The 26,923-nt window shown below is 37.5% G+C and overlaps 1 protein-coding gene across 3 annotated transcripts; it reads left to right on the forward strand.

Annotated features, from left to right (window-relative positions):
* Positions 1-988: 988 nt before the first annotated feature.
* Positions 989-26,923, forward strand: LOC105051484 (rab GTPase-activating protein 22). Of its 3 annotated transcripts, XM_073243187.1 has the most exons (15): positions 989-1,049; positions 1,144-1,238; positions 1,527-1,695; positions 13,489-13,587; positions 14,606-14,709; positions 20,400-21,187; positions 21,287-21,409; positions 21,894-21,982; positions 22,073-22,273; positions 23,688-24,089; positions 24,810-24,893; positions 25,119-25,177; positions 25,270-25,339; positions 26,106-26,320; positions 26,440-26,923. In XM_073243187.1, the coding sequence occupies exons 3-12, from the start codon at positions 1,570-1,572 to the stop codon at positions 25,167-25,169; spliced, it is 2,067 nt and encodes a 688-aa protein (XP_073099288.1). In that variant the 5' UTR covers positions 989-1,049; positions 1,144-1,238; positions 1,527-1,569; the 3' UTR covers positions 25,170-25,177; positions 25,270-25,339; positions 26,106-26,320; positions 26,440-26,923. The 3 variants fall into 3 exon arrangements, with proteins under 3 accessions (XP_073099288.1, XP_073099289.1, XP_029122418.2); XM_073243188.1 differs by having other exon boundaries at positions 1,012-1,238; positions 26,040-26,320; XM_029266585.2 differs by having other exon boundaries at positions 1,012-1,238.

Consider the following 26,923-nt stretch of genomic DNA (forward strand, 5'->3'; position numbering starts at 1 on the left):
TAGATGCACAGACGTCTAAGATTATGGAGTTTGCATGGTTGGCAACGAAGGGTACCATCCAATCTACTATGCCAGTTGCCTTTCAGCAGATATGTGTAACTTTAAAAATCTGTTAAGAAGCACTAATCTTCCAAATACCATATAAGAGTGGGTTTAGACCAAGCTCAAGAGCACGTAATCACCTAATAATGGTCCCGGACTTGGAATGCCCCTCAATCAAAACCTTTTTAGCCCTTCAGACCTTCTCATGCCCTTCTCAACTCCCTACTATTGGCACCAAAGTATCATACAATGCGCACCACTTGTTACAAATAAGGAGGAATTAGGCCCTCTAATCGCAAAGCCTGCACCACCACTAGTATCCCCCTTGTTTCCCTACCATCAAAGTTAATCTCGAGGGAGCAAAAGGATGAAGGTTCCCACATAAAATGGGTCATGTAAGAAGATGGAAGCTCATGGATATATTTATTCTAGAATGTTTTAATAAATCCAGTTTACCCATTTAAAAAAAAAATCCCCCCAAAATCTGAGAGCAAATAAATTCATGAAGACCATTTGGTGGTCTTGTGTGTTGCTTTCGAAAATACAAGCACTTCTGGTTCCCTATATATAATAAGCAATATAACATGCTAAAATGTCATAATTAAAAGGTGCACCATATTGCAACTACTGCTCGAGGCCGAGCAAGAAATGGTCAAGGGAAACATTAGGAAAGGGAGGAGCATAAGGATTGCTACCAAACCCCACACCTAAAGTAGCTTTTGGGCGTTGAAGCCTTGAAGGAGAACATTGTCTCTTTGTCTCTTCGACTTTCGAGCAACAATGGCAACAAAACATTGTTTTCATGGGTCCAAGTTAGGGGAGAAAATGTGGCCCATGGACACAACTGTCCAGGCCAAACATGGGGCGTGGGTCCGGAGACGAGCGTTCTACGCACCGGTCCACAGCCTAAGAGAAAAACTAAACACCAAGAAATTAAACAAAAAAAGGTGGGGGGGCGGGGGGGTAAGCGGGGGAGGGGAAGAGAAGGCTTTTACACTCGACGGAAAGTATGTCATCCGTTCTTGTTGTTGTTGGGATTTTTATTTGCTTCTTGTTTTTCCTTCTTCCGATCCCCCAATTAAAAACACTTCCGGCGCACAGCCCAAGGCAGAAGCCATGGCATCGTTCCGCCGCTCTCCATGCCGCCGGAGCTCTGCGATCGCCCACATTCCCCAACCCTCCTCCTGCGCTCCCAGGTCCCTCTCTCGCTCATGTTTTCTGTCTCGATTCGTCGGTGAACGAAAGGTGTTTTGATTTGCCGGGCGTTGATTTCCCATGTTTCTTCTCGTTTTTTTTTTTTGGTTTTTCTTGATTTGTCGATCGTTTCATTTTCTTCTCGAATTAGCGAGTTTCTTTGACCATCATTGCTTCTGGTTATTTAATTGATCGGTTATGTGAATCAGGGATTTGTTTTTTTGGTTGATTTCTTTATTTGTTTGATACTGAGAGGGATTTGAGGGAAGTTTTTGACATGTTGGATTCAGGAAGTGAGAAGCAAGGGACGTTGAAGGAGGAGAAGAATTTGCGATGTCTTTTGACGGGGAGGAGTCGCGATGGATGTGTGGGAGGTCGGGCGTGGTGAATCTGCACCGGTTCAGCTCTATGGTCAGAGAGATTCGAGACCCATGTCTTCATCAATCGCCTGCTACCAAGGTCGGAATCTAGTTTTTAGCTATCCGAACTGCCTTAGTTGTAAGTGGAATTTATTTGATTCATTTAAGAAGGTTGAAACTTCAGAGCAGCTGCTTTTCTTGATGATTCGGAATCATTCAAGAACATTAGTTGTTAAACTTCTATGCTGTTAAGGAGTATGCCTTCTGTTTTGTGTATGTCTTATGATGTTTTCTTATGTGTCATAGGTACAGACCATAAAAGTAAATCCAAATGAAGAAGGATGATAGTGTAATATATCACAATTATATTGTTATTTGCGGCCAAATGTACTTGAATCAATAAACTAATTAGTCTGCCTCACTATATATGTCGAAGTATGAAGTTTAATCATTCATTCATATATATGCGGCCAGATGTACTTGAGTCAATAAACTAATTAGTTTAGCTCACTATATATGTTGACATATGAAGTTTTAGTCATTCATATACCTACATATATAATATAATATAATATAATATTATATTATATATATATATATATTATATAATATGTATACATACATACATACCTATACATACATACATAGAGATGTGGGTAAAGGAAGTCTCAAAAAGCGAAGACCGAGCTGTAGGTCACGTGACCTACACCGAAAAAGTGGCTGACTGGGCTTTCTCCTGGATCAAAGTAGATCAGCTCACCGAATTCGTCGATCAAATCGGGTGCCCTGGAACGTTTCTCCTGGATCAAAGCAAATCAGCTTACCGAATTCGTCGATCAAATCGGGCACCCTGGAACGTCGAATGATATGGTAAGTCTATCTGTCTGTCTGTCTTGGAGTTGACAAAAGATGAAGATATGGTAAGTGGAGCCACAAATGATCCCAAACCTATGTTAGGCAGAAACTAAATATCAGAAAGCTGACTAGTAGGAGAATAAGGCAGGGGCATCCCTAGTGCAAGGGTTTTGAATGCACCGATTATGATGGAGCAAATGGTCTCTTGGATGTTTAACATTCTGTGAATGTTTTAAGCACCTTTTGTTTGTTGCGAAGGATGATGAACGATATGCAAAGTGGGCTGCTCAACTTGCCACTATTTGGCACAATGCAATACTACTTGCAGATTGTAACCATTCAATAAACTAGGATCTACGTAATATCAATATGATATATGTTTTTTATCAAGTGTAATGTATAATATGTCTAAATGAATTACTATAGAACATGTCACAGTTAGGTGTAATGCAAAATGATTAGAGAAATTTTAGCATGCCATCCAAGGTTTTTAGAACCGTCCCGAATCGAACCGACGGAGAACCGGGATGGTTCAGCTTGGAAAGCGGCACACACCGGCGTCGAGGGAGAAAGAGAGGGAAAGAGAGGAGGATGCCATCGGAGGTCGGTGGTGGCTCACTATGGCCGCGGAAGCCTCTGCGGCTTGGTTCGTCCGATAGGACCATTAAACGAGAGAGAAAGAGAGAGAGGGGGGTGACTTGTCAGAGGGAGGACGGGACAGCGGAGGGGCTATCGGAGGTTTCCGGACAGTCGTCGTGGCCAGCGGGCGGCGAAAACTATGCGAGTGGAGTCGCAGTAGCAGAACAGGGATTGTCGCCCCTGTTCACGCATTGGTCCTTTTTTTAAAAACAAAGATGAATAGTGAAGCGGCAAATCATTTGCCGGCTTCATTGTTTAAAAGATTTTTTTTTAAACAAAAAATTAAAAATAGTGAAGTTGGCAGTCGGATTGCTGGCTTCATTTTTTTAATTTTTTTTTTAAAGCAAAAACAATGAAGCCGGTAAATGGTTTGCTGGCTTCACTTAAGTTTCAATTTTTTAAAAAAATTCTATGAAACAAGGGCGTCGCACCCACAGTGCCGTGCGCATGGACTGTGTCGTCCGGCAGCCCCTCCGACTCCATCCCCTCCCGTCTTTTCTTTCTTCCTCTCTCTCTCTATTTCTCTCTCTCTCTCTTTTCCTCCTCTTGATTCTCTTCCTTGTTTCGGTTCGCGTCGGTCCGGTACAGTATGGATCCGTACTGACCCATACCGCTGGCCGGCTAGCACGGGCTCCGGTATCGAGTCGGCGAACCTTGATGCCATCAACTGCTACAATTTTTCTTGAACCTTCACATCTCATGCCTTTACATGCTTGTATTGTCATCCAACCCCTGCTTAAGATCAGCATTTAAAATTCCATGAGGAGTGGGGGCGGATCGGCCAAGTTGACTTGTCACCTATATCCAATTGTGGATCAAGTGATATCGACGCCAGGAAATTATGGAAATTCATTCGATCCATCAACCTAAGTGATTTAACCATCTGAATATCCTAGATTAGATGGCTAATGACCTGCATTGGTAAACCAGTTGCATAGTGAGGAAAGAAAAATTTCTTTATCCCGAATCTCGTAACTAGTAATTTAAATCCTGTTGAACAGGGTTGTCCTGATTTTTTCAAGGAGTGGGATGTGCCACTATCCTACCTTACCCTAACATCTGAGGTGGGTAATGTCCTACAATGCATTGAATGAGAAGTTGGGATGGTCCCATCCCAACACTTAGGATGGTGCCCTGCCTCGAAATCTTGCAGAACGTCTCACCAGGACTTGAGTCTATGCCCTTAACTATAAAGCTTTGTCTTCTTTCCCAATCCCTTCCCTCCCATTGCTACCATTTCTTGTGTCTACATTAGCCATGTTTCGATTCCTTGATCTTGGATGTTGCCATGACTCAGTTGGCCTGGGGCGTCAATTGTGGGCAAATGAGAATGGAGTCTCATTATCAAAGCAGTGGAGGTGAGGGACTGCAGTGAGCTTAACATCAAAGGTAGTAGAAGAAGGAACAGCAACCCCCTCTTTGCTTATTCGTATTTTTGCCTCCACCTCCACCAACAACGATAGCTTTGGGCTTACCTTTAGTGGTTGTTCCACGGATTACCAACAAGGCAACAATTGACATTAAATTCATGGATCATGATATTCTAGTCAACATGAAGCTCAATGATTACCTAATCATCCCTAGGGTCGACATGTATGTTTGGTCTTAATCCAACTAATGGTAATGGCTATTCCCCAATGCCTTGAAGGGTTTTTCAACTCCACTATTGTCTATAATGATACGCCATCTACTGACGTCAACTTATGTGCCATGAAGGTGGATGGAGAGGACATTGCCATCATTGGAGTTTTTCTCCCTTCACTTTATTGAGGGAGATGGCAAATCTGGAAGAATGCCACATTAGGAGGAGCTGAAGAGGAGCTCATATTGGGGCTGGCGAAATGGAGAATATAGGGAATTTTACATGCGGAAGGGAAATGATGTTTTGAGTATCTTAAACCTTGAATCTAATCATCTATTGTGGAGTGGCTAACCCATGATACAATGGCTTATGATTCAATTGGTAACCCTTGAATTGGCCACTAGAGTTATCTGAGCTTTTTATCTGTTTAAGATCAGGATTATTGCTTTAGAGATCTTGCAAATATAGGGTTTTACTTTTGTTGTTTAACTCCAAGAACTCTTTTCTTGGGGTGAAGGGTGCCTCTACATTTGGGTGATAAACTTCAATTTTTCACACACTCTAGTAGAGCAATATTTTGATTGGATCTTTTTTTCCTCCTCCCTTGATACCTTTCTTGAATGCTGTTCACTCACTAATGCTTCATTGGATACAGGTTACAATCGATAGTCTTAATCATTTTTTTAATTTAACAAGTTGATAAGACCCTTGATCTTGTTTGAAGGTAGCATACTGTAAAAGTTGCAAGTAGCCTTGTATTTTCTAGCACAAGCATTGTCTTCCTTAGGCACAACATTGATTATGAATATCTTGCACCAAAGATGATCATTTTTCATGCTTTAATTTCCATTGTTGATGGTTCATGAATAACGTTGCGAAGGGATCAACATAAAAAATACCTTGATTCGTGATGCCATCACCATCTAGTCTTTCCCAACTATTTGTTTTGGCTTTATGGATCCTTGTTTGCCAAATGTTTCTATTTTGAGCCATTATTCCAAATTTTTTCATATCCTTCCTCAAAACTTCCATCCATGTTATCTTAGGGTTTCCTCTTTTTTCTTACAACCTCCAGCACAAATCAAAGCACCTCTCATTACTGGATTCTTCTTATATCTTTGTTGTATATGTCCATACCATCTCGGTCAATTTTCAATCATTGTCCTGGATTTATGTAACTCCTACAATTCCTCTAATATATTCATTTCTTATTTCATCCTTTCCAGTTTTAGCACATATCTATCTTAAAATGCTCATTTATGCCACATTCAACTTGTTTTCATTCATTTTCTTTATTGCCCAGTACTCTAAGCATGGCAGACCTTATTGTTATGCTATAAAAGTTTTGCTTAATTCTCATGTACGCCACACTCAGTGTTTTCCTACATTTTCTTTATTGCCCAACACTTTGGTCCATATAATATATAGCAGGCCTTACTGTTGTGTTATGAAACTTTTCTTAAATCTTCAAGGTATATGCCTATCACATAATATTCTAGATGTACCTCTCCACTTCATCCAAGTAACTCTAGTTTTATTACTTATCTTCATCTATCCTCCTACTTTTTTTGTATAATAAATCCTAAATAATGACACCTGTTACTTTGTGGTATCTCTTGGTCATTAATTTTAAGTTTTAACTCATGCCACACTTCATTTCCATTCTCATTAAATTTACATTCTATATATCTGAACTTGTGATGTTGTTTGAAAATGTGTTCTAGATGCCACTTGTTCGATTATTTGTGCCCTTTGGTGGGCTAGGATTTTTTTTTTAACCTTACCTTTGTCAAAAATATACTTAGACAAGCTCCATGTGCCTAGCTTGAATATTTTGCCCACCCAAAGTTGGTAAAAGCTTCATTTCCTTTTCACATTGAGCTTCTCAAGCAACTTTTTAGTCCTAGCCACTGCCAACAAAATGATTATTACTCACGCTAACGTATATATTCTGGCCTCATCAAAGCAACGTTACTGGTTTTATTTTGTGATAGAGCCATAGAGGGCCTTGGCATGCTAAGTTACTTTTGGATCTGAAATTTACCTATTATTGCACAATGGTACTTTCTAATGCAGCAATATACCTCCCATGTTATCAACCGTGTCCTGCTTGACCTGATGCTTGATAATGGGCCTTGATCCCACTCAGTATCATCAACTAGTGGATGATATTATTAACTTGATTATTTCTTCATTGGAGTGGAAATTTTGCATGCAATATGCATGTTGAACAAATTTATGTTTCTTCTTGGTATCTGTGATGAAAGTCTATCTTGAGTGCCTCCTTTTCACTTCTATCTCTTATTAAAGCTTATAAAATTCCTTTGTGTGAACTATGTTGCTATCTACTAATATATATTGGACTGCTAACCACCAGAAATTCCTAACCTCTTTAGAAATCAACATTATGCTTTTGATGCATGTTCATAAACTCTTTTTTATTAATTAAAAAATGAGCTTGATGGGAGTGTGAAAGAAAGTAACGTAACGGTAGTTGCACCATGTTCAGAAAACACTACTTTCTCATGTATTAATGAGAGCAGCTCAAAGAGCTTATTGAAATTGTATGTACTAGGTTATGCCCCCAATAGTAGGTTATTTGTGTTCTTGCGATCTATTCAGTACTTGCTTTTCAAGTCTCAAAGGGATTTCTTTGGTTAAGTCTGACGATTTTGTTCATTATGTAGAACCTTTTTTTAAACAAAATTTTCAATAAAGAAATTTGGAGATACTTGCTTGAAGTCGGTGATAAAATAATTAAAGAGTAAGGGCAGCCCATTGGTTTTCCTATGGTTTGTTGTGAGTTACATGCTTTACCTCTTGTTTTGTTAAATATTTTCTTCGTCTGTCTGACAACCATTTCTGATGCTCATTTATCTTGTTTTCTTTTCATATTGTCTCTCATGTTCATTTGCAGAATTGGTAATTATTCCTTGATCTTGATAGCTGATTGAAGGATTATCTATATGCAGTGAAATATTGTAAAAGTTAACTAGTTCCTAATTTAGATTTAATAATGTGTGTTTTGTTGCATTCAAATCTTATCAAATTACTTTTTTTTTTTTTCAAAAAAAAAATCTTACTCAAGAACATTTGATGTTAACGGAAGTTCTAATTTCTTTAACCTATGGATGTATGATGTAGCTAATGTAAATCAAACTCTTAGGCTGGGCCAAATTTGGCTCGAGTGTTCCTGGACTCAAGCTTGAGTGCTTATCGGGGGGAGAGAGCTTGGAAAGAAAGGTAGGCTACAAAGCCAGTGTGGTGGGTTGGGTCTTTAGGGAATCAAAAAGTTGTAGACTGAACATGTGTGTGACATGGCAGCAAGGCATAGCCAATATGGTGGGCTATAATAGGAATAGCCAGAATGAAGGTGGGGACGGGTCAAGGATCAAGGCTATATGGTAGTAGAAACGAGGTCTCTTAAGTTAACTGGTGACCTAGTGGAGAAGCTAAGTGGGCCATAAGGGTAGGAGTGGTAGTTTACTCCATCCCATTGGATATCCAACCTGACATGATCCTAATTGGATGGGTTCTTTCTGACTCGCGATGGATCTAAGACGGGTACGATTAATGGCAAAAACTGCCCTGAACCCGATTAGGATATATAACTTTTCACAAATCCCCTCCTAGAGGCAAAAAATTGATTTGTATGTAAAAAAATGATTTTTGTAGTTTTGTTCAACTCAATCCATCCAACCTGCCTTGTCTAACTCTGCCCACCTCGCTCTGAGACCTTACATCCCTTGCTCTGCCCCAAGGTAAGTACAGGGTGAGTACAGATAATGGCCTATCTACCTGACCCACTGCCATCCTTATTAAGCAGAGTGGTGGATAGTTGGAAGCGGAGAGAAAAAGATACATACGAGGGTGGTATGGATAGGGGATGTCTGCATGTGTGTGTGGACACAATGAGAGCATCTTTAGGTTTCTGATAATAGGGTTGCTCCACCAAATAAATCTGAACCCCTCGCCTTAGTGGCCACTCTCTCTCTCTCTGTTTGTGTATGTCTATATGTGTGTGTGTGTGGATGGGTATGGGTTTGTCTTTTGCTGTTAAGAAGAAAATGGAAGAGAGAGGGGTGGGCAAAGTTGTCAAACTCGAGTGTTTATGTAAACTCATTGGGAGCCTGTAAAATCGACTCGTAAACTCGACTCGTAAAATCGGACGAGTTTACTCACTTTGATAAAAACCTAAAAAAATAATTATGTAAAGACCTATAATAATATAAGGTATCATAAAGTTATAGATAATAAGACAATTACTTAACAACATGCTATGTTTGTACATTCTGTTCAATGATATCATAACAAGATAGGCATCTCATATACTTAATCCTTAGTCCTATGCCAACAAGGGCAGCAAAATAGATGCATTATGCACCTAAAATTTACAAAAACAGTAGTGCAATATCCATATTTAAGAATTCATGATCAACAGATTAATAATAAAAAGGTAATATAAATCATCAATAGGTCACATACGACCATCAGATTCATCATCTTCATCACTACTAGCTGCATCTTCCTTCTCACCATCAGATGAGCTTGATTGAACTTCATACTCAACATGAAAATCTTCTAAATTTCCAAAACTCTCAACTGGTTCATGCACATCAACCACAGGGATATCTTGATCATTAGTCTCTTGAATGTCTACAGCTGCACCAACACCTTCAGGCTTCAGCTACCTCTTCATCATCATTCTTTGCAGTTATCCATTCATCATCGAAATGGATATCATCAAAGTCAAACATTGGATTTCTTGTTGCGTGCTTGTTTCTAAGCTTCAAGTTGCACATTACAAACACTAGATCGTTCATCTTCTTTTGATACAGCCGGTTCCTTCTTTTAGTGTGCACCTATATAATATGAAAATAAAAATTACAGCTTCAAAAAAGTCTCCAAACAAGTTAGCAATTAAAAAACGGTAAACTAAATGAATAAACTTACCATCTCAAAAGCACTCCAATTGTGCTCACACTCGGAAGAGCTACAAGTCAAGCTAAGAATTCTAACGGCAAATTTTTTTAACTCCGAACAACCATCTCCATAAGAGTCCCACCACTCAGCAGGAGGCATTTTTTATCTATTAGCAACAGCAGTAGAACAACCAAACAGTCCTCTAGCATTCTTGAAATCATTGAGTTGTAAATCAATTGTGCTTCTCTCCTGGGATCTTCCACCAGTCTGTCTAAGCAATCATAAAATCCTTTTCTTACCTCATAATCAATCTTAAAATCAGAATTATAGTGGTAGTAAGGATTCAGCAAGTATGCAACTGCATGCAAGGGCCTATGAAGTTGAGTTGCCCACCTTTCATCAATTATATTCCATATGGATTCATATCTACAATCAGCAATTTCAAAATCAGATTACCAACCATAAACCAAATAGAAAAAATTAGTTGCAAAACAAGGAAACAACTATTAAATAGTAATTAACTAAATTGTTGAAGTGAAAATTGAAGCTTACTTTTCTTGACATTGTCAAAGTTGAGTTGTATCTTTTCCTTAGCCCGATCCATCGCCTCATATAAGAAACCCATAGCTTGTTTGTCATCTGAATCAACCAACCTAAGAACTTTAATTGGAGGGCAAGCTGCCTTAAGACGTACTGATGTTCTTCCAAAAGTTAGAATCCATAACTATGTTTTCCACTTTCTTTCCATCTTTGGTGTTTGCAAACTTGCTGGACTTCTATTCTTTTGAGTTGAACATGGTTATTAATGCCCCCTTTTGCTCACTAAGAGATGCCAAAGTCAAATAAGAAGTTGCAAATCGAGTTACAGCTGGCCTAATTAAATCTCTCCCCTTTGTAGAGGTCTTCAACATGCTAATCAAAAGTGTTTTTGTGTAAATGTAAGTTGTGATACTTCTTCCTTTGGAGATTGTCTTCTCATGCAACTTAATTTTTTTCTCAAAATCCTCTAACATTAAGTCAATGCAGTGGGCTGCACACGGTGTTTGGTATAAGTGTTTTCTTTTCACCATCAACATCTCTCCTGCTGCCTTGTAGTTGGCAGCATTATCAGTAATGACTTGTACCACATTCTCTTCTCCAACCTCCTCCACAACATCATCCAACATCTTAAAAACCTTTTCAGCAGTCTTAGAAATATCAGATGTGTCTATAGAATGTAAGAATACTGTTCCCTTGGGACTGCTCACCAGAAAGTTGCAAATGGACTGCCTCTTCTTATCAGTCCATCCATCGGACATGACAGAACAACCAGTTTTCTTCCATTGAGCCTTGTACTCTTCAAGCAAATTTTTAGTCTGATCCACTTCTTGTTTGAGATATTTCTCTCTAATCTCATGATAGGATGGGGGCTTAAACCCAATACCATATCTCCCAATCAGCTGACACTTTTTTTCAAACTCAGGATTCATTATACAGTTAAATGGAATAGCACTAGTGTAAAAAAACCTTGCAATTTGTTGACATGCTTCTTCTCTTAAATCCTTTTTGAAAATCTGATTTATGGTTGTTTGAGTGCTTCTAATGCCAAACCCACAAGTTTTTTCCCTCTTCTCTTTGATCCCCCTCTTCTCTTTGATCCCAAGCCCAACATCCTCTTCTTCATCCCCAATATCAATTGCTTTTCTTTGACGCTGCAGCTTCCATTTCCACCACAATATTCATCATTTGCAATTTAACTTCTTCATTAACAAGTGTACAAGCCAGGACATCTTTATTACTACCAGCTAAATGATGCTTGAACCTAAAAATTCCTCCATTAATTACTTTGTGGCAATAATTGCATTCCACTTTTCTGCCAGTGTTTTCAATATCCTTCCCATATTTCCAACCTATATCTGATCGATTACCAGGTGCATTCTTTTTCATAATTTTTAAACATTTTTTTGAACAAGAGGCTGATATTTTCAGAACTGAGTCACAGAAACAAGAAGCAGCAAACCAGCAACAGGACAGCAATAGGGTAGGGGCGACTTAATGACAATAAATATTCAAACAAAAGTTATAAACTAGTATCAGAAAATTATGGTTAAATAACACATGTTAAGATAAAATAAAGTATTTTCATTTATATAATAAAGATTTACAAATTACAATGTCAGACACTGTTCCCTTTCATATTATAAAAAATTTAGAAGTGTTAGCCAGCCACTATAAGTTTCATAGAGATACTAATATTGTAATATTATTCATAGATTATTGATTATTCTATTCTTTTACATATAATAAATTAAGCATTAAAGCCAAAATAAAGTAGTCTTTATGTATATAAATCACAAAGTGAGAGACTCTAAGACAAAGTGAAAGATTCCAGGACTCCAAGTCAGAATGAATATCGTCCATATGTATGGCCAAAGAGTAAATGCCAAACTTTCAAACAACTCAAACCCATAAAAAATAAAAACTCCATGGTCCCCAAAATTTCCATCGTGGTCAATGCTCATTCCATGATCCCCAATTTATTCATTAGAAAATAAGCAACTTATCAATTTATTCTTGTGCATTAATCATTCCATGGTCCCCACGCTGCTGGTTCTCCCTATTCCAATGGCATCGCAGTTGCTTCCTTTAACTGAGAGAGGGACTATGAGTTTGAGAAAGGAGGGATCGTGACTTTTGTGCCCTAGGGAGGAACTTTATTTTTTTGGTCTGAGACACTATTCTACAGTAAAAACAATGGGCACTTGGGCTTTGTTGACCCAATGTACAGCCCAACACTTAAAATGGCCTAACACAGTCCAATTACTAGCTTGAAGCAAGCTCGCCAGAATCGCTATCAAACTCACGATTTTATCAATTTTAGCGAGTTTGACGCATTTGACTGTCGATTTCATGAGGCAATGATTATGAGTGTAACTATACTCGTTGGGGGAAAGTAGATACATAAACTCGGACGATTTTACGAGTTTACTTGCGATTTTGACAACCATAGGGGTGGGAGTGGAGAAGTTTGGCTTTCACTTACTGCCACGTTATAGCACTGTTGGCAGTTGATCCTACAAGCTTTTGTGTGGTGATTTACATATAAAACTTTGACAAATGTGATTCACATTGTGTGGAGATGGACAGCACTCTGAGTGGACCCTTACCATTGCCAATATGCTTGGTTGTTTTTGAGTTTTATAGTAGAATAGACTTTTATGCAATGTAATAACATTAATATTTGAGTTGGGCTTGGGTTTTGGCTTGGCCAAGGTAGGTGTACTTGGCATGAAACAATGTTGGTTCTTGGATGTATGGTGGTTGGCCTAGGCCCATTTACATCCCTATTTCTGATGGAACTAAATGAACAAGGATAATGCTGTCACCAGATGGTTTCTGCTGCAGATATGCTAATAGTGGGTAAATAACTTTTGGCAACAAGTGGTCAACAGTTTTTGACCTTCATTTACTCTTGACATGTTGTGACTTCTGCCTTTATGGAAAGGTTCAATGTGGGTATAGTTATATTGTATTTACCACAACATGAAATCTCATGATGACTGATTTGGCTGAAATGAGGTTATAATTGTGATATCTTCACCATAACCTGACATCTGATGATGACTGTGATATTATTTTGTGACTGTATTTTCATTTTCAACTACGGCAATGTGATAATATCATCCAGTGATGTCACTTGCAACTTGATGCTCTTATATGGTTATCTTTTCCAGAAACTTTAAAGAATTTTGTAACATGATTATATTTAATTTTGAATAACTGTCTTTAAATGAATCTTTTTATATGAAACTAATGTACTGCATATGTATTATGCCAATACAATGGAAATTATGAGCCACTGTCAATTTCATTGTCCTTTTCCTTTTCTTGTTTTTGCTTTATTGTATGATACAGGGAAGCAAAATGCTGAAGCCAGAAAAGTGGCAAACAATTTTTGACAGCGACGGGAAGCTTATAGGTTTTCGAAAAGTGCTTAAATTAATTGTATTAGGGGTAAGTTGCTTGCCAGGTTCTTTATTGCTCTTTCTAAGTATTGAATGACTTTGATGTTTTTGTACTAAACATTTATTGCATCTGATGTGCTTTCTAGTATTTTCCATAAGTATACCACAAATAGGTCATGATTGTTCATAATTCTAAATTCATATTAATTATCCCTATCTTAATATGATCTTTCAACATCTCTAAATTTTGTGATCAAACCCACTGTTATCACAATTTCAACTTGCATGTGAAAATCCTTAGGAAAGAATTGGGCAATGCAACTTCATGTAGTGTTTTCAAGTTATATCAAACTCATAATTGAGTGGATAGCTGCAATATCTGCTCAGCTAAGTATCTATGAAGATGGGTGCAGATCTGAGATGCAGATATGACACGATACAAGAATACACTCAAACAACAAATCTTGAAAAGTAGGATATGATATGGCTTGGATACATCAAAGAATACACACACGCACGCGTGCGCGCACACACACACACACACAAATATATATGTTTCTAAGAAAGGAATCCATAAAGCATAATAAGCTGTGTCTATCAAAATAATGCATTTCATGCTTTATACGCTAGCATTAACTTTTACAAGCTAATTATTTAGTCGTTATTCCATAGACCATGATCCATACTTAATGTTTTAAAGTTTATATTATAGACTACAAACTTAACGCTCCTCTCATTTTTTGGATGTAAAGGGGATGTATCTAAAATGTATCCGGGTAGTGTACTTTTTCCAATTTTAAAAAATAAGATACTTAACACAATATCAAAGATGTATTCAAGGGGTATCCAACGAGTATCGATATCTGGTATGGATATGATATGGACACGGCAGGTGATTTGACGTATCCATGCTTCCTAGACAATTATACAGTACAATATCACCTATCATTCATATTTTCCAGAATCACCTTAGCTCAATCTTTTCTTCAGTCTTTTCCTTGTCTTATTGAAGAAGTTTAATTTTGTATGTTTCTTATTTGTATGCATTTCTGTTCTACACAAAGCAGGGTGTGGATCCTTCTATACGGGCAGAAGTTTGGGAATTTCTTCTTGGCTGTTACGCTTTAAGCAGCACTGCTGAGTATCGGAAGCAACTGAGGATGGCTCGAAGGTTTTACTTTTGTTTTCAATTGTATATTAGTGCTGATTAGTTGGCTATTGCACATGTAGTGTTTTCATAGTCAATAAGTTAAAATGTGTCCTAGTCCTACCATGTAATGTATTTCTGGGTTAAATTGCCTATTGCCTTTTGGACGATTGTTAGTCTTTAGGTGCATCACAAATTCTGAACAATTCTGCGAATATCTTTTGGTCAGGGTTGTGTCGGCTCACTTATATGTTCAGCATGAAATTTCTTCTTAGTGAAAATTAAATTTGGCTAATATCATGACTGCCTTTGAATAGATTGCAAAGTTAGAAATATGGCGGTTTTTGCAAATTTTTTTGTCATGCTTGCATATCTTTTCTTTATGACGAGAATATGCTATCTTGTTTTGGCAAATCATAAAATCCCTAAATTTTTTGAATTGGAAAAGTATATCCAAGTTCGTGAATTTCTTTTCTTATTTAGTTGCCCTTCTTTTTCAAGCTTTCAGTTATCTTTTCTTATAATATTGCCATTTGAAATTTTAAAATTCTGCATTGATGAAAGTGAAAAATTATGATTTTGAAAGTTAAACTTCTAGAATTTAGATATGTCAGCATCTTACTTTTCGAGGAGCTAATGTTGTTTTGATCAAGATTCATACTCTTGAGATCATACTATATATCAATGGATGACAAATATGGTACTGTACTAGTATCGTACCATACTTATCCCCATATATGTATACAAAAAACTCATTTTTTATTTTTTTCTCAAGATTTTTAAGCTTTCTTTAGCTTTGACTGGAAAATGGTTTTCCAAATTTGTTTTTGATGTTTAAATATAATATATATATATATATATATATTTTATGTTACATGCCTAAAGAATAGTGTGACTATATAATGCATGTTTAAGTAAATATAACATTAAAAATGTAAAATACTCATTCTAAAAAATTGCAATGCAACACACTTGCATCCAAGGTTCACGGACTTGGTACCAAAACCCATACCGATTGCCGGCCAATATGGTACCATACCATACCGTACTGGACTGTACCATACCGTACTGTATCAATAATAAAAAAATAAAAAAAAAATCCAACCTATCAGCACAAAAAAAAAGAAGAAAACTGGGTCGAACTGGATCGAACCGGACCAAACCATCTGGTATCGGACGGTTCGGGTCAATACCGTACCGAACCCATTCAGACCATTTTGCAAAAATTTGACCTAAACCGAATCAGTTCTCCATCGGTATGGTACGGTACGGGGTGTATCGACCTGTTCGGACTGGTATGAAATACCATACTTGCATCTGTTCAATGCCAAGTCGAGTGTCAATATCCCTTATACACTTCTAGGTGATGTTCGAGGCTTGGCCCTAGGACTTGACTCTGGCCTTGATAATGTGCCATCTAGATCTTGTTAGGCCATTTCTATCGGATGGCTATGCTGATGCTGCTGCTTTGTCAGGTATAGAGGTGAAAATCCAAAAAAGGATTGAGCAAGATTTGATCTATAGTTTGACAAAGGCCGGAGAGAATGATACCCACTCGAACAACAAGATGTAGAGGGTGTGCATCTTTATGGGTCATAACCTAACTCGGGAGGATAGGATCCAGTGTAGGATGATGATCTTGAGTGCCGGGGTTATTCTGATATGTCCAGGGTTTCCACTCAACATATCACCTCATTAGCTAAATCAGTCTGCATCCACTGCTTCTAGGTCCCTTCCTCCTGTATGCTTTGATGTCCCCCCTATCCTTATGCCTGTGGTCTCTATCCTGCATTCCATACTCAAACTAGAACTAACCAGTGAATGGAGTGAGGAAAGGAAACTGCATGCTACCCTTCCTGGTCCACTATCTCCACTATGACTATTGAATCTGTAAGCACTCAGAGCAAGGTTCGCTGTACCGGTACCGGATGGCGTGCCAGTCCCGGACCGGTACGGTACCGGTACCGTACCGTACCGTACCTACCGTACCGACACATGATATGCCTGGGCGTACCGGTCCGATACCGGTACACAATATTTTTTTTGATTTTCAATTTTTTTTTGGATTTTTGAAGTTAATAATTGATAAATACAACTTCAATATGGCATTATATTGCATATTATTGACATATTTGGGTTCAATTTGGAGTTAGATTGCGGTACAAAGACTCTTAATAGCCATATGTTGCAATCGAATCAGTTTTATGCAGAAGGAAATGGGTTTGGAAGATTCAGAACACATCATAAAGCCCTCAACCATTTAACTTGATTAAAATTAGGATGGTAAAACACCTGAACTCTCTCCTATTTGACTTATTTATGAAAAGCCTTGCTCCAATTGTGATCCTATATGATATCGCATATAACAGTTTAAGCTTCCAGCATCACAACATTATGCAACCAGAAGTTATTCAATTTTATGATTCCACCATAAGAATTTCTTCATTAACTCTGAGACATATATATACCACTACTAGCATCACAAGATTTATGATATTGATACAACCAGATATTATTCAATTTTATGATGCCATTTTGAGTTACTAATTGGAATATTAGATATTGCCCATGCTTCTTTTTTAATCATAAATGCTGAGTGTTGTGTGATTATAATACTGAGATTTTTATTTTAAAATCTTGTTGAAGCCTCTAAACTATCTGTTACAACTGCGATTAATTGTTGTGGAAACGAATACTTAAAACGGTACGAATGCACAGGGTTAAATGAGCAAGGAGTCATGGTACCAAACAGGGAGAAGGGTAATGGTAAATGCTTAGTAATTGTTGGGGCGGGGAACCTCCATTACTAGCTATCAGAGGTTCAAAATTTTCTTTTAGGTTCCTCTCAAGTTCTCAGAATGCTTCCCTAGGCATTTCCATCTGTTTGGTGATGAAAAACCAAATCAAATTCATCTTACGAGTTGGATTCCGATGAACTAATACATGGTACAAGCTTTACAATCTCGGTACCGGATCTTATACTGACACCATTCTATTATAATATCGATATATATTTCAATTTGGTACAAAACAACATATCAAATATTGGTATAATATGAAATAACATATCAATATGATATAATACATCATATCGGATACTACAAGACAGATGGTATAACAGATATAATAGAGAGAGAGAGATATATGCTTGAGGTTTCATTTTATTTCAGATACCAAGAAAATAACACAAGATCCTCATCAAACTGAGCCACCTTCCCCCCTCCCCCCTCTTTTCCATGGGCGGTACGGTTCGGTTCACCCCGAATCGGTCCAGAACCGAGCCGTACCGCCCGATTTCGGGCGGTATGGGCTCGAACCGTCCGGTTCGGTGTGGTTCGGGGTCTTCCGAAAAACAGGCCCGAACCGGATCGGTAAGGGACTGGTCCGGCTCGGTACGCCCCGTATCGGGCGGTTCGGCTCGGTACGGCGAACCATGACTCAGAGTCATTTTGATCATTGCTTGTATCACAAGATAACCCAGACAATCCCTCATTGGAGGAACACCACTTACACCTCCAAAGGGGATGACCACTTATTATCTCATTGTGCTACCACCTGATATCCTATTCCTTATTTTTCTTACATTTCAGTTCCAGTGTTGACTGCCTAATCCTGCAATTTATAAAACCAATCATCATAAATCCTAGAAAATTGTTGGAGTTGGATCAATTATCACAATGCATCTGCAAATTATCCATGATTTTTCATGGGTTGATTAATTTTTAATTCAAAATTAAAAAATGGGTAATTTTCAAAAAATTCTGAAAAATTGATAGTTGCCTCAAGGTTTATTTTGAACCATCTGAAACCACTTGGTTTTGAGTGGGTTGGCCTGGTAAGGACTGGAACCAAGAGATTTGGCCCCATGTGGTACTGAGATCATGAACTGTCCCAGTTTGTGGTCAATAAAGTACCACCTCAACTGAATTGGGCAGTTCAGTCCGGTGTTGTATACCGTGGTTATGATTTTGTACTGGATGATTTTTCTTATTCATATCAACTTGCATTTGCTTGATTTCTACTAACCCTTGCAGACTGTGAAAACCGACTCTTCAAGCTTGTAATTTTTTTCTCCCATCAGCAATACTGTAATAAGTTACCATTAGGAAACTTTGATTTTGGTATGCCTTCTATGATTTACAACTTTGGCTGAGTTGTTGAATCAAGGGTTAAAATCTCATGTAGACCATGAGTAGGTACAAAAGGGGCCAGTATATGACGATATTAGGTGAACTAGGCCCATATCCTGCCATATCACTTTTATTGAGGCATATCAGGGTCTGTTGCCTCTCCTAACAAGGCATATTGACCTTGTACCACTATGTATGTTTTTTAATAAAAAATTATCTTGCTCATTTGTATCAAGATGTATCGACATGTGCCACTGCCACTCCCATATAGTCCTATTGAGGATCATACCACATCCAGCCATTGATACGGTATCAAATATCAATCCTTCAAATTTTAATCCTTGAGTTGAATTTGTGATAATTTCATTAGGAGTGAGTTAATATGTAATATATTTGTCATGTGAGCGGGAGGTCGAAAGCCTTTTCCTATGCTTGACTACAAAAATTGAATGGATGGTTGCCTTTTGAGGGTTGAATTCTGTCTTTTTTTGGTCCTTTCTCTGCAGAGTGAGTGGATGGGTAGTTTGCAACCGGGAGCCACTCTATCAAGTGTTGATAGGAGAGGGAAAATTGTTCTTTATGCAGTTGGAGACTTACATGGAGGAACCACAAATTTTTAAATTCCAATATATTGAAAATTTATTCTTTCAATTGCATCGATGTTGAGAGAGATCTATGGCCTGAAGAGCTTAATGAGTTTATAAATTTTTTTCACCTATCAATTTAACTCTCTTTTGTTGCGATGATCCTTCAGTATATTTCAATTTTTCAGTGATGTTTTTGTTCCACATCTAGACAGTCTATCTGTTTTTTTATTTTTATTTTTTTGCAGTTTTTGTTTTCGAATATTTATCTATACCACTTCTCATTTAATCATAAGTCAGTTGAAACTTGAAAATACTAATGTATAGCTGCTGATTAGGATTCATAACAAAGTTTCACATGCTGCAATAAGCTTTTCACCTAACGGCTGCCCCTGCTTGTCTCATCCTGGATGGGACCAAAATTATATGCACGCACCATTTTTTTCCCCCTTGGGCCTGGCGACAGAGGCACATGGGTGTTGGTGAAATGAATATTAGGGTCATAGTTTGTAGATATAACTATACATGTTGCACCTAACTATATATGCATCATTTGCATTTTTGCATTTATTTTCACAGCATTTGTTCTCAAGCAACCTTGGTGATTATCGATCCATGGAACTCATGTTAGGATCTCCATATGTTTGTGCACAAGTTTGGTACCTGCTATGTGTTACTATTATAAAACTAGAAGATATATTTGTAGCAGTAATTTTATCGTCATCGTTCAACAACTTCAATTAGTTAAAGCTATTTGTCTGGAAAAAATATACAGTAGTAAAGAGGCAAATTATATCAGATGGTTCTTTGGCATGCTTTAAGGATGCCTAGTGATGGCTGGAGAATCAAAAGTTATCCATTTCCTTCAAATATCAGCAAGATATCTTTAGCGTGCTGCTTTTTTCACTTACCTTGTATCAGCCTCCTGCCCCCAGGGATCGAACTAACCCTGCCATTGGATCTTCCGGGGCATGACCTAACATATAATTTTTCAATGCAGGGAGCGGTATGACAGTTTAATTAAGCAATGCCAGATGATGCACTCAAGTGTTGGTACTGGCTCTCTTGCCTATGTTGTTGGGTCCAAAGTGATGGATATTAGGACTCTGTCAAGAGAAAATGACATTAGGGAAGCTGTAACTGAAAATGGGCGAGCTTCTTGTGATGACACTAACAAGTTAGAGACATATTCTGATTTAAATAATGGCTGTACAGACACATCATCTGCACATGAAAGGAAGAACTCTAGTAAATCTGCTGAGCTAGTCAGTTGCAGGATGAACACAGATGATTCAGCCTATGACTCTTCATATATTTTGCCCTCTTCCGAGGCATATAATTGTTATCCAAGAAATTTTGATAGTGATTTCCATGAACCTCAGTATGACACACACAACTTTCTTGATTTTCCTCCTCTTCCTATGATAAACTTATTCCAGAAAGGTGATGGGAATGAAAATCAAACTCAGGAGCATGAGCATGCATTGAGATTTGGGGAGGAGCACATGCATAGCTTCCAAATTAATAATAATGTGGATCTAATTATGGAACCAAATTCTCCTCTGAGTGGTCCATTACATTCAAGCAACAGTGCAACTGATATTTTTAGATCAGATGCTCCGAATCATGTCAAAGGGTCGAAGGAAATTGATTGTAGTATAGAAATTGTAAACAGATCAACAATTGCAGATGCCCCAAAAGCAGCTACAGTGGATCGGACCACTTCCAATGGATTATCTGCAAATGAAGACAGAGTTTCCGAATGGCTTTGGACACTTCATCGAATTGGTAATCTATTAATAAGTTTACTTAGGATTTCCAAACAATTAAAATTGATATTCTTTCATTTTACATCTGTTTGAAAGGTTGAGATGCATTATTTTGCAGTCATTGATGTGGTAAGAACTGATAGTCATCTTGAATTTTTTGGAGACCCAAAAAATATGGCCAGAATGTCAGATATCCTCGCTGTTTATGCATGGATTGATCCTGCTACTGGATATTGCCAAGGTTTCCTCTTAATCTTTCTTTCCATATCGAACATTTTGTTCTTTTGTAAATTGAGGTTAACGTTTGTTGTCTCAAACTGAATAGACTCAATTATATCTTCCTTGAAACTTTAATAAGTGGATGGCCTGGTCCCAGTGTGTAACTTATGATCCATGTGAAATACATTGATGGTTATTCTAACTGACTATGCACACTGAATCCAGTCATATTTTCCTTTGCCAAATGAGGACCAAAATTCAAGTGTCTCCGTTCATTCCCAACCATACAACCAAACAATACTTTCTCCAACACTTATGACATTTTTCTTTACATTAGAAAATTTTTAGATGTTGATAAGTGGTGTGGATTGTTGATTTGATAGTCCTGCCATATAATTTCAAGGACACAACCAAATTAGTCATGTATGCCCTGGGAACAATTAAAGCCATTTCCATTTTAGTATGTTTGAAATCCTATTACTATTATTTGAGGTCTCTGATTGCAGGTATGAGTGATTTGCTTTCTCCCTTTATTGTGCTATACGAGGATAATGCAGATGCCTTTTGGTGCTTTGAGATGCTTCTACGACGAATGGTGAATTTTATGTTTATCTTGGATTTGTCACCTCTTCTATTGTTAAAAATTATATACATTCTTTAACATATGCATTGTGGTGTCTTTTAGCGTGAAAATTTTGAGATAGAAGGGCCAACTGGTGTCATGAAGCAGTTGCAAGCATTATGGAAGATCTTGGAATTAACAGATACTGAAATTTCTCAACATCTATCGCTTATTGGTGCTGAAAGTCTTCATTTTGCCTTTCGAATGCTACTGGTGCTTTTTCGTCGGGAACTTTCCTTTGATGAGGCTTTCCGCATGTGGGAGGTTTGTGTTGTAAATATGTTCTCATATCTGGGAAGTACATTTGTCAAATGATTCTGTAGTAGCTGTCTTTTATGGTCAAGATAATTGAGAAAATAGGCTGTGGTCCAGCATATGAACCCTAATACTCACTATGTTCGCTTTGAGAGTAATATTGTCATCTGCTGTTGTGTGCTTTGTTTGGTATCATTTTGGACTGCAGTATGACATTTGACCTATAAGTTTTGCCACAAGAACGGCATACGAGTTCTCCAAATTTCATAGTATGAGATGGATATGGAGGAGATGTGCTTTTTGGCACCAATTAGGTTTATAATCAGAACAAGGAGACAGGAGGGATCACTTCATAGGACTCTAAGTTGGCTTATCTTATTACCTGGGAAAAAAATTGGCAATGGAGATGGCATACACATGCAAGATAAGCTTTAGCAACAATTATTATCATACATATAATCTTGAGGTTTGTTATATCTTGGAAGGACTCATTATAAATGACTACTGTGGACAAAGCTTAAGGGTTCCCCTAATAGAGAATAAAGTGAACCATTTGATATGCTCTGATCATGAGCAAAGTGGGCAAAGTACAGCTTAAGGAGCATTAATAGCTAGTGAGGATCAAATGTGGGAAAGTTACATAAAAGAGAGGAAGGTTATTGATGGGATTTCATTTGGCGTCGGAGCTAAGCGTAGCTTTACTTACTGCTTAGTAAATGGACAATCGTTGGTCTTCTTGCTGCGTCTGAAGTATGATCCAGCTTTAGAAGGAGAAAATATAACACAGAAGAGCAATATGTGCAAATAAGATAGGATATGATTGGGGGTTTTCTTTTACTTACGGGAACAATAAACTTTAGGGAAAGAAGGCATTTGCGAAACCAAAAAATAAGGACCAAGGTCCATCTCAAATTTCAGTACATTCTTTGATAACAATGTCGGGAAGGTCCATAGCATTTAACTGAGTGCTTTCTGCAGGAGCATTATTGGCATATAATCATGAGTTCTCATGATATAAAACCGCATCAATGACAACATGATGGAACATCTTAAACTAGGCAAAAGGGGCTGAAAAGTAACAGACTGTCATTGAGGGCCTAGATGAACAGGTGCTGGCTCGATTTAGCTTCTAAAAGATAGATAGCTTTGAAAAAAATGCATTATGCACCTCTATCTAATAAAAAAGGCCAATCTATTGTTGAATTGTAGACATTAAGATTTAGCCTTTTATTGGCTAAATTTTTGAAGATATCGAAGCTGGTTTAGGAATTGAGTATGTCACAAAGATTGGAAAGGTAGGTTTTCTATTTTCTCTATTAACACAACTTATGAGGTACTGATTAGAAGTTTCTTCAGTAACTTTTATTACTTGCTTTATTCGTCAGCTGTTGTATATAATCTAACCACTGATTAATTTCTTCAGATGATCTGGGCTGCTGATTTTGATGAAGCTCTAACTCAGCAATTAGAGGAAAATTGCCTTGATCCATTGGTTTTAAATCTTCGAGACAATTCACAGGTGGAAATTAAGGCAGAACACCTGGAGAATGGTAAAAGAAAATTTAAAAGCATGCAGCATTGGCGCAGAAATGGTAAAGCATGTGCACCCTATAGCATTGGGGTGAGGTCCATTTCAGGTCATCCCCTTTGTGGCCTGACAAAGGCTAATTTCTGGTCAAGACATGATCAGCTGCAGGTTCGCAATACCACTGCATCAACAAGAAACGAGGATGATGGATTGCCTGTTTTCTGTGTAGCAGCAATCCTCGTCATCAACCGCCAAAAGATTATGAGAGAAACTCATTCAATTGATGATATGATTAAGGCAAGTTTATTTTCTTTTTATCTTTATTTCCAGAACCTACATACAAATAGGAATTGATTAGGTATATCTTTCCAAATCTGTCCTGGTGACTTTCATTGCATTTAGAAACAGTGGACAGGTTATCATTAGGTGTTGTTCATTATATAGCTTCTAGACTTTACTGTGTTTTGTATAAGCAGTTCGCTACTAGTATGTTATAATCTCAAAGTGATTCCATGGACATCTGACCATTGCCATTATGTTTTGTCTTAAAAATCAATCCACTTGTGCCATGTGTTCCATAGTGAGACTGGCCACATCTAAAGAGAGAGACACAAGGGATGCATGCTAAGAAGTGAGGATGCATATTCAATACATGCTATTGACTGAAGAAATCAAAAGCTTTTTTGCTTGATGGGCTTAGTCATCCTTCAAAACTGTCTTAACTATGTCATAAATGTTACATGTGCCAAGTTCTAGTTAATCACAATTTGTTTTATCGTACTTTGACCTAAGAATTAATATTTATTTTAATATTCATGTCTTATGCTGTAGAATTTTATGTCTTATCCTGAATTTATTTGTAATCTGCATCCAATATTAATGTCCATAAGCTTCTTTATATATTTAAAGCTGACATATTTACATTGACATTTGAGAAGGCTTTAATTGGACTTTTTATGTTGGTCACAATTAGCTTGAATAAAATTTGTTGTTGTCCTTTTGTCTACTCTTCTACAGATGTTCAATGATAATATGCTCAAAATCAATGTCAAAAGATGCATACATATGGCTATCAAACTAAGGAAGAAGTACTGTTACAAGGTAAGATTTTTTTTTCCTTGTTTTTAAGAAAAACTTTAAATGATAACAGTTTTTCTTCAATTTGGCCTTTAAGTTGTGCTTGTCATGACCTATTATTACTTTTGACTCTTACAATCTGACGATATGGACATTGCTATTTTCTTATTTATTCAGAATGCATTTTTTATTTGTTTTTGAATCTAGAAGAAGATCCTGTTTTGAAATTTTAACTTGTGTTTGCTACAGTTAATGGAGCAACCAAGCACTGCTCACATGCTCTCTTCGGGAAAGCTTTGACCTTTATGGTACTTCTCTCGGAATTGGTAACCCAAGTTGCTACCCAACATTTTGGGTTCATAGTGCCATTTCTTAATTATTATTTTGTGAACCTGAGCAGGAACCATTGCGGCCGTTTCAGAACTCCAGTTATATATTCGTTCCTTTTGTTAATACAACACCTCTGCAAGGTAAGTTGATGTCAATTTAATACCTCTTTTTAAGTTAGGTGTGTCAGTTACTTCTGAGAAACATGCAGATTAAATTATGTCCCCAAGTTGACTCATTTCCTGATTTGTGTTCTGAGTTCCTATTTTTTTTTGGGGCTGGTGGATGTAGTGTTTGGTCTGATAGCTCTTGAAACTGTTTGCATGTTATGTTGTTTTAGCACCATATTAGTGATGCTTGAAGTTTCTAAACCTTTCAAACATGACCTGTATATTAATGGACTGGAACTACCATTGAACTTGCAATTATCTCTCACTTCAACTCTCTACTTGTGATCATTATACAGTTTAGATGGCACTAGTATATTCAAGTTTTTAATCTTATTATGTGATAGATAGCTTATCAATTGCATTTTCTTTTCGGAAGTGTTCTGAGACATTTGTTGTCATATATCAGCAGAAACCCTGTATGATCCAAGTGTCAAAGCAGTTTTTCTTTAATCTTAGTAGATCACTCAGTTCTAGTTATGGTACCTCTTGATTACCTAATTTACCTTATTGAAAGAATTCGTTAGTTTTGGGCTCTTCCTATGTTCGGTAGTTTAATTATCACTATGCCAACACTACATTAACAAATTGTGAACTAGTAATGCTCTGTAGTGAACTAGTCTGGCAATCCTTTCATTTGAGTTGGTAAGTAATTCAAATATCCGTTGTTTATCAGAATGCGCATCATTTGCAGCATGTACCCATCTCTTCCAGAAAATACTCAGTGTCATCCTGTTTTCAGGCAATCTGTGCAGAATCTTCAGATATTACCATATTACTTCAAAGCACTCAAAGACTGAAAAGTGGAATCAGCTATTCTTTTAGCTAATTTGGAACCTTGCTAGAGCTTCATTTTGTTGCTGCTGCCATGCTGAGGCTCCTCAGACAACTTGTGAAAGTAAAAATGACGGCCATATTTTCCTCAGTTTAGTCTCAACATGCTGTTATCAGATGAAGGTAATTGGAAGGCTACTAGGAGGATGGAGTATCAAACTTGTACATAACTGAAATTTCTTTGAAATAAATCCAATTTTTTAAAACTGCCTTGGATCAGAGTGTTGGTTTCTGGGATGCAGGTTTACCAATGGAATTTGAAACAGCATACTTCAGGTTCTCAAGGGGTGGGTATTTTGTATTCCATTTTAGGGCATCAATCAATGTCGGACTGATGTTCTCATGGAGGTAGAGATCACAACATCCTGGAAAGGTGTTCACAACAAAATAGTTTGTCGGTCCCAATACAAATTTCCTCTTCTTCAATCCACCAAATTGCTGATTTATCTAAGAGGCATTTAATGATCCTGCAAATAAAGCAATGAGTTGAAGAGCTACGTGGATGATGTTTAGTTTTGATGACAATATCTTGCCTATACTATGAGCTAATTCTCACCTATAAATCACAACCTGAAATTGTTCTTGGAAGAATGCTAGGGGCAAGCTATCATGCTTGGTACCTGGTCCCCTCGTCATGGCACAGGAGGCATGCCATGCAGTAAATAAGTTAAAAGTTCCGCAAAAGAAATATGGAAAAGCTTGGGTGATAATTCCCACTTGAAGTCA

The sequence above is a fragment of the Elaeis guineensis genome, chromosome 9 (assembly GCF_000442705.2).
Source record: "Elaeis guineensis isolate ETL-2024a chromosome 9, EG11, whole genome shotgun sequence".
Taxonomy (NCBI): Eukaryota; Viridiplantae; Streptophyta; class Magnoliopsida; order Arecales; family Arecaceae; genus Elaeis; species Elaeis guineensis.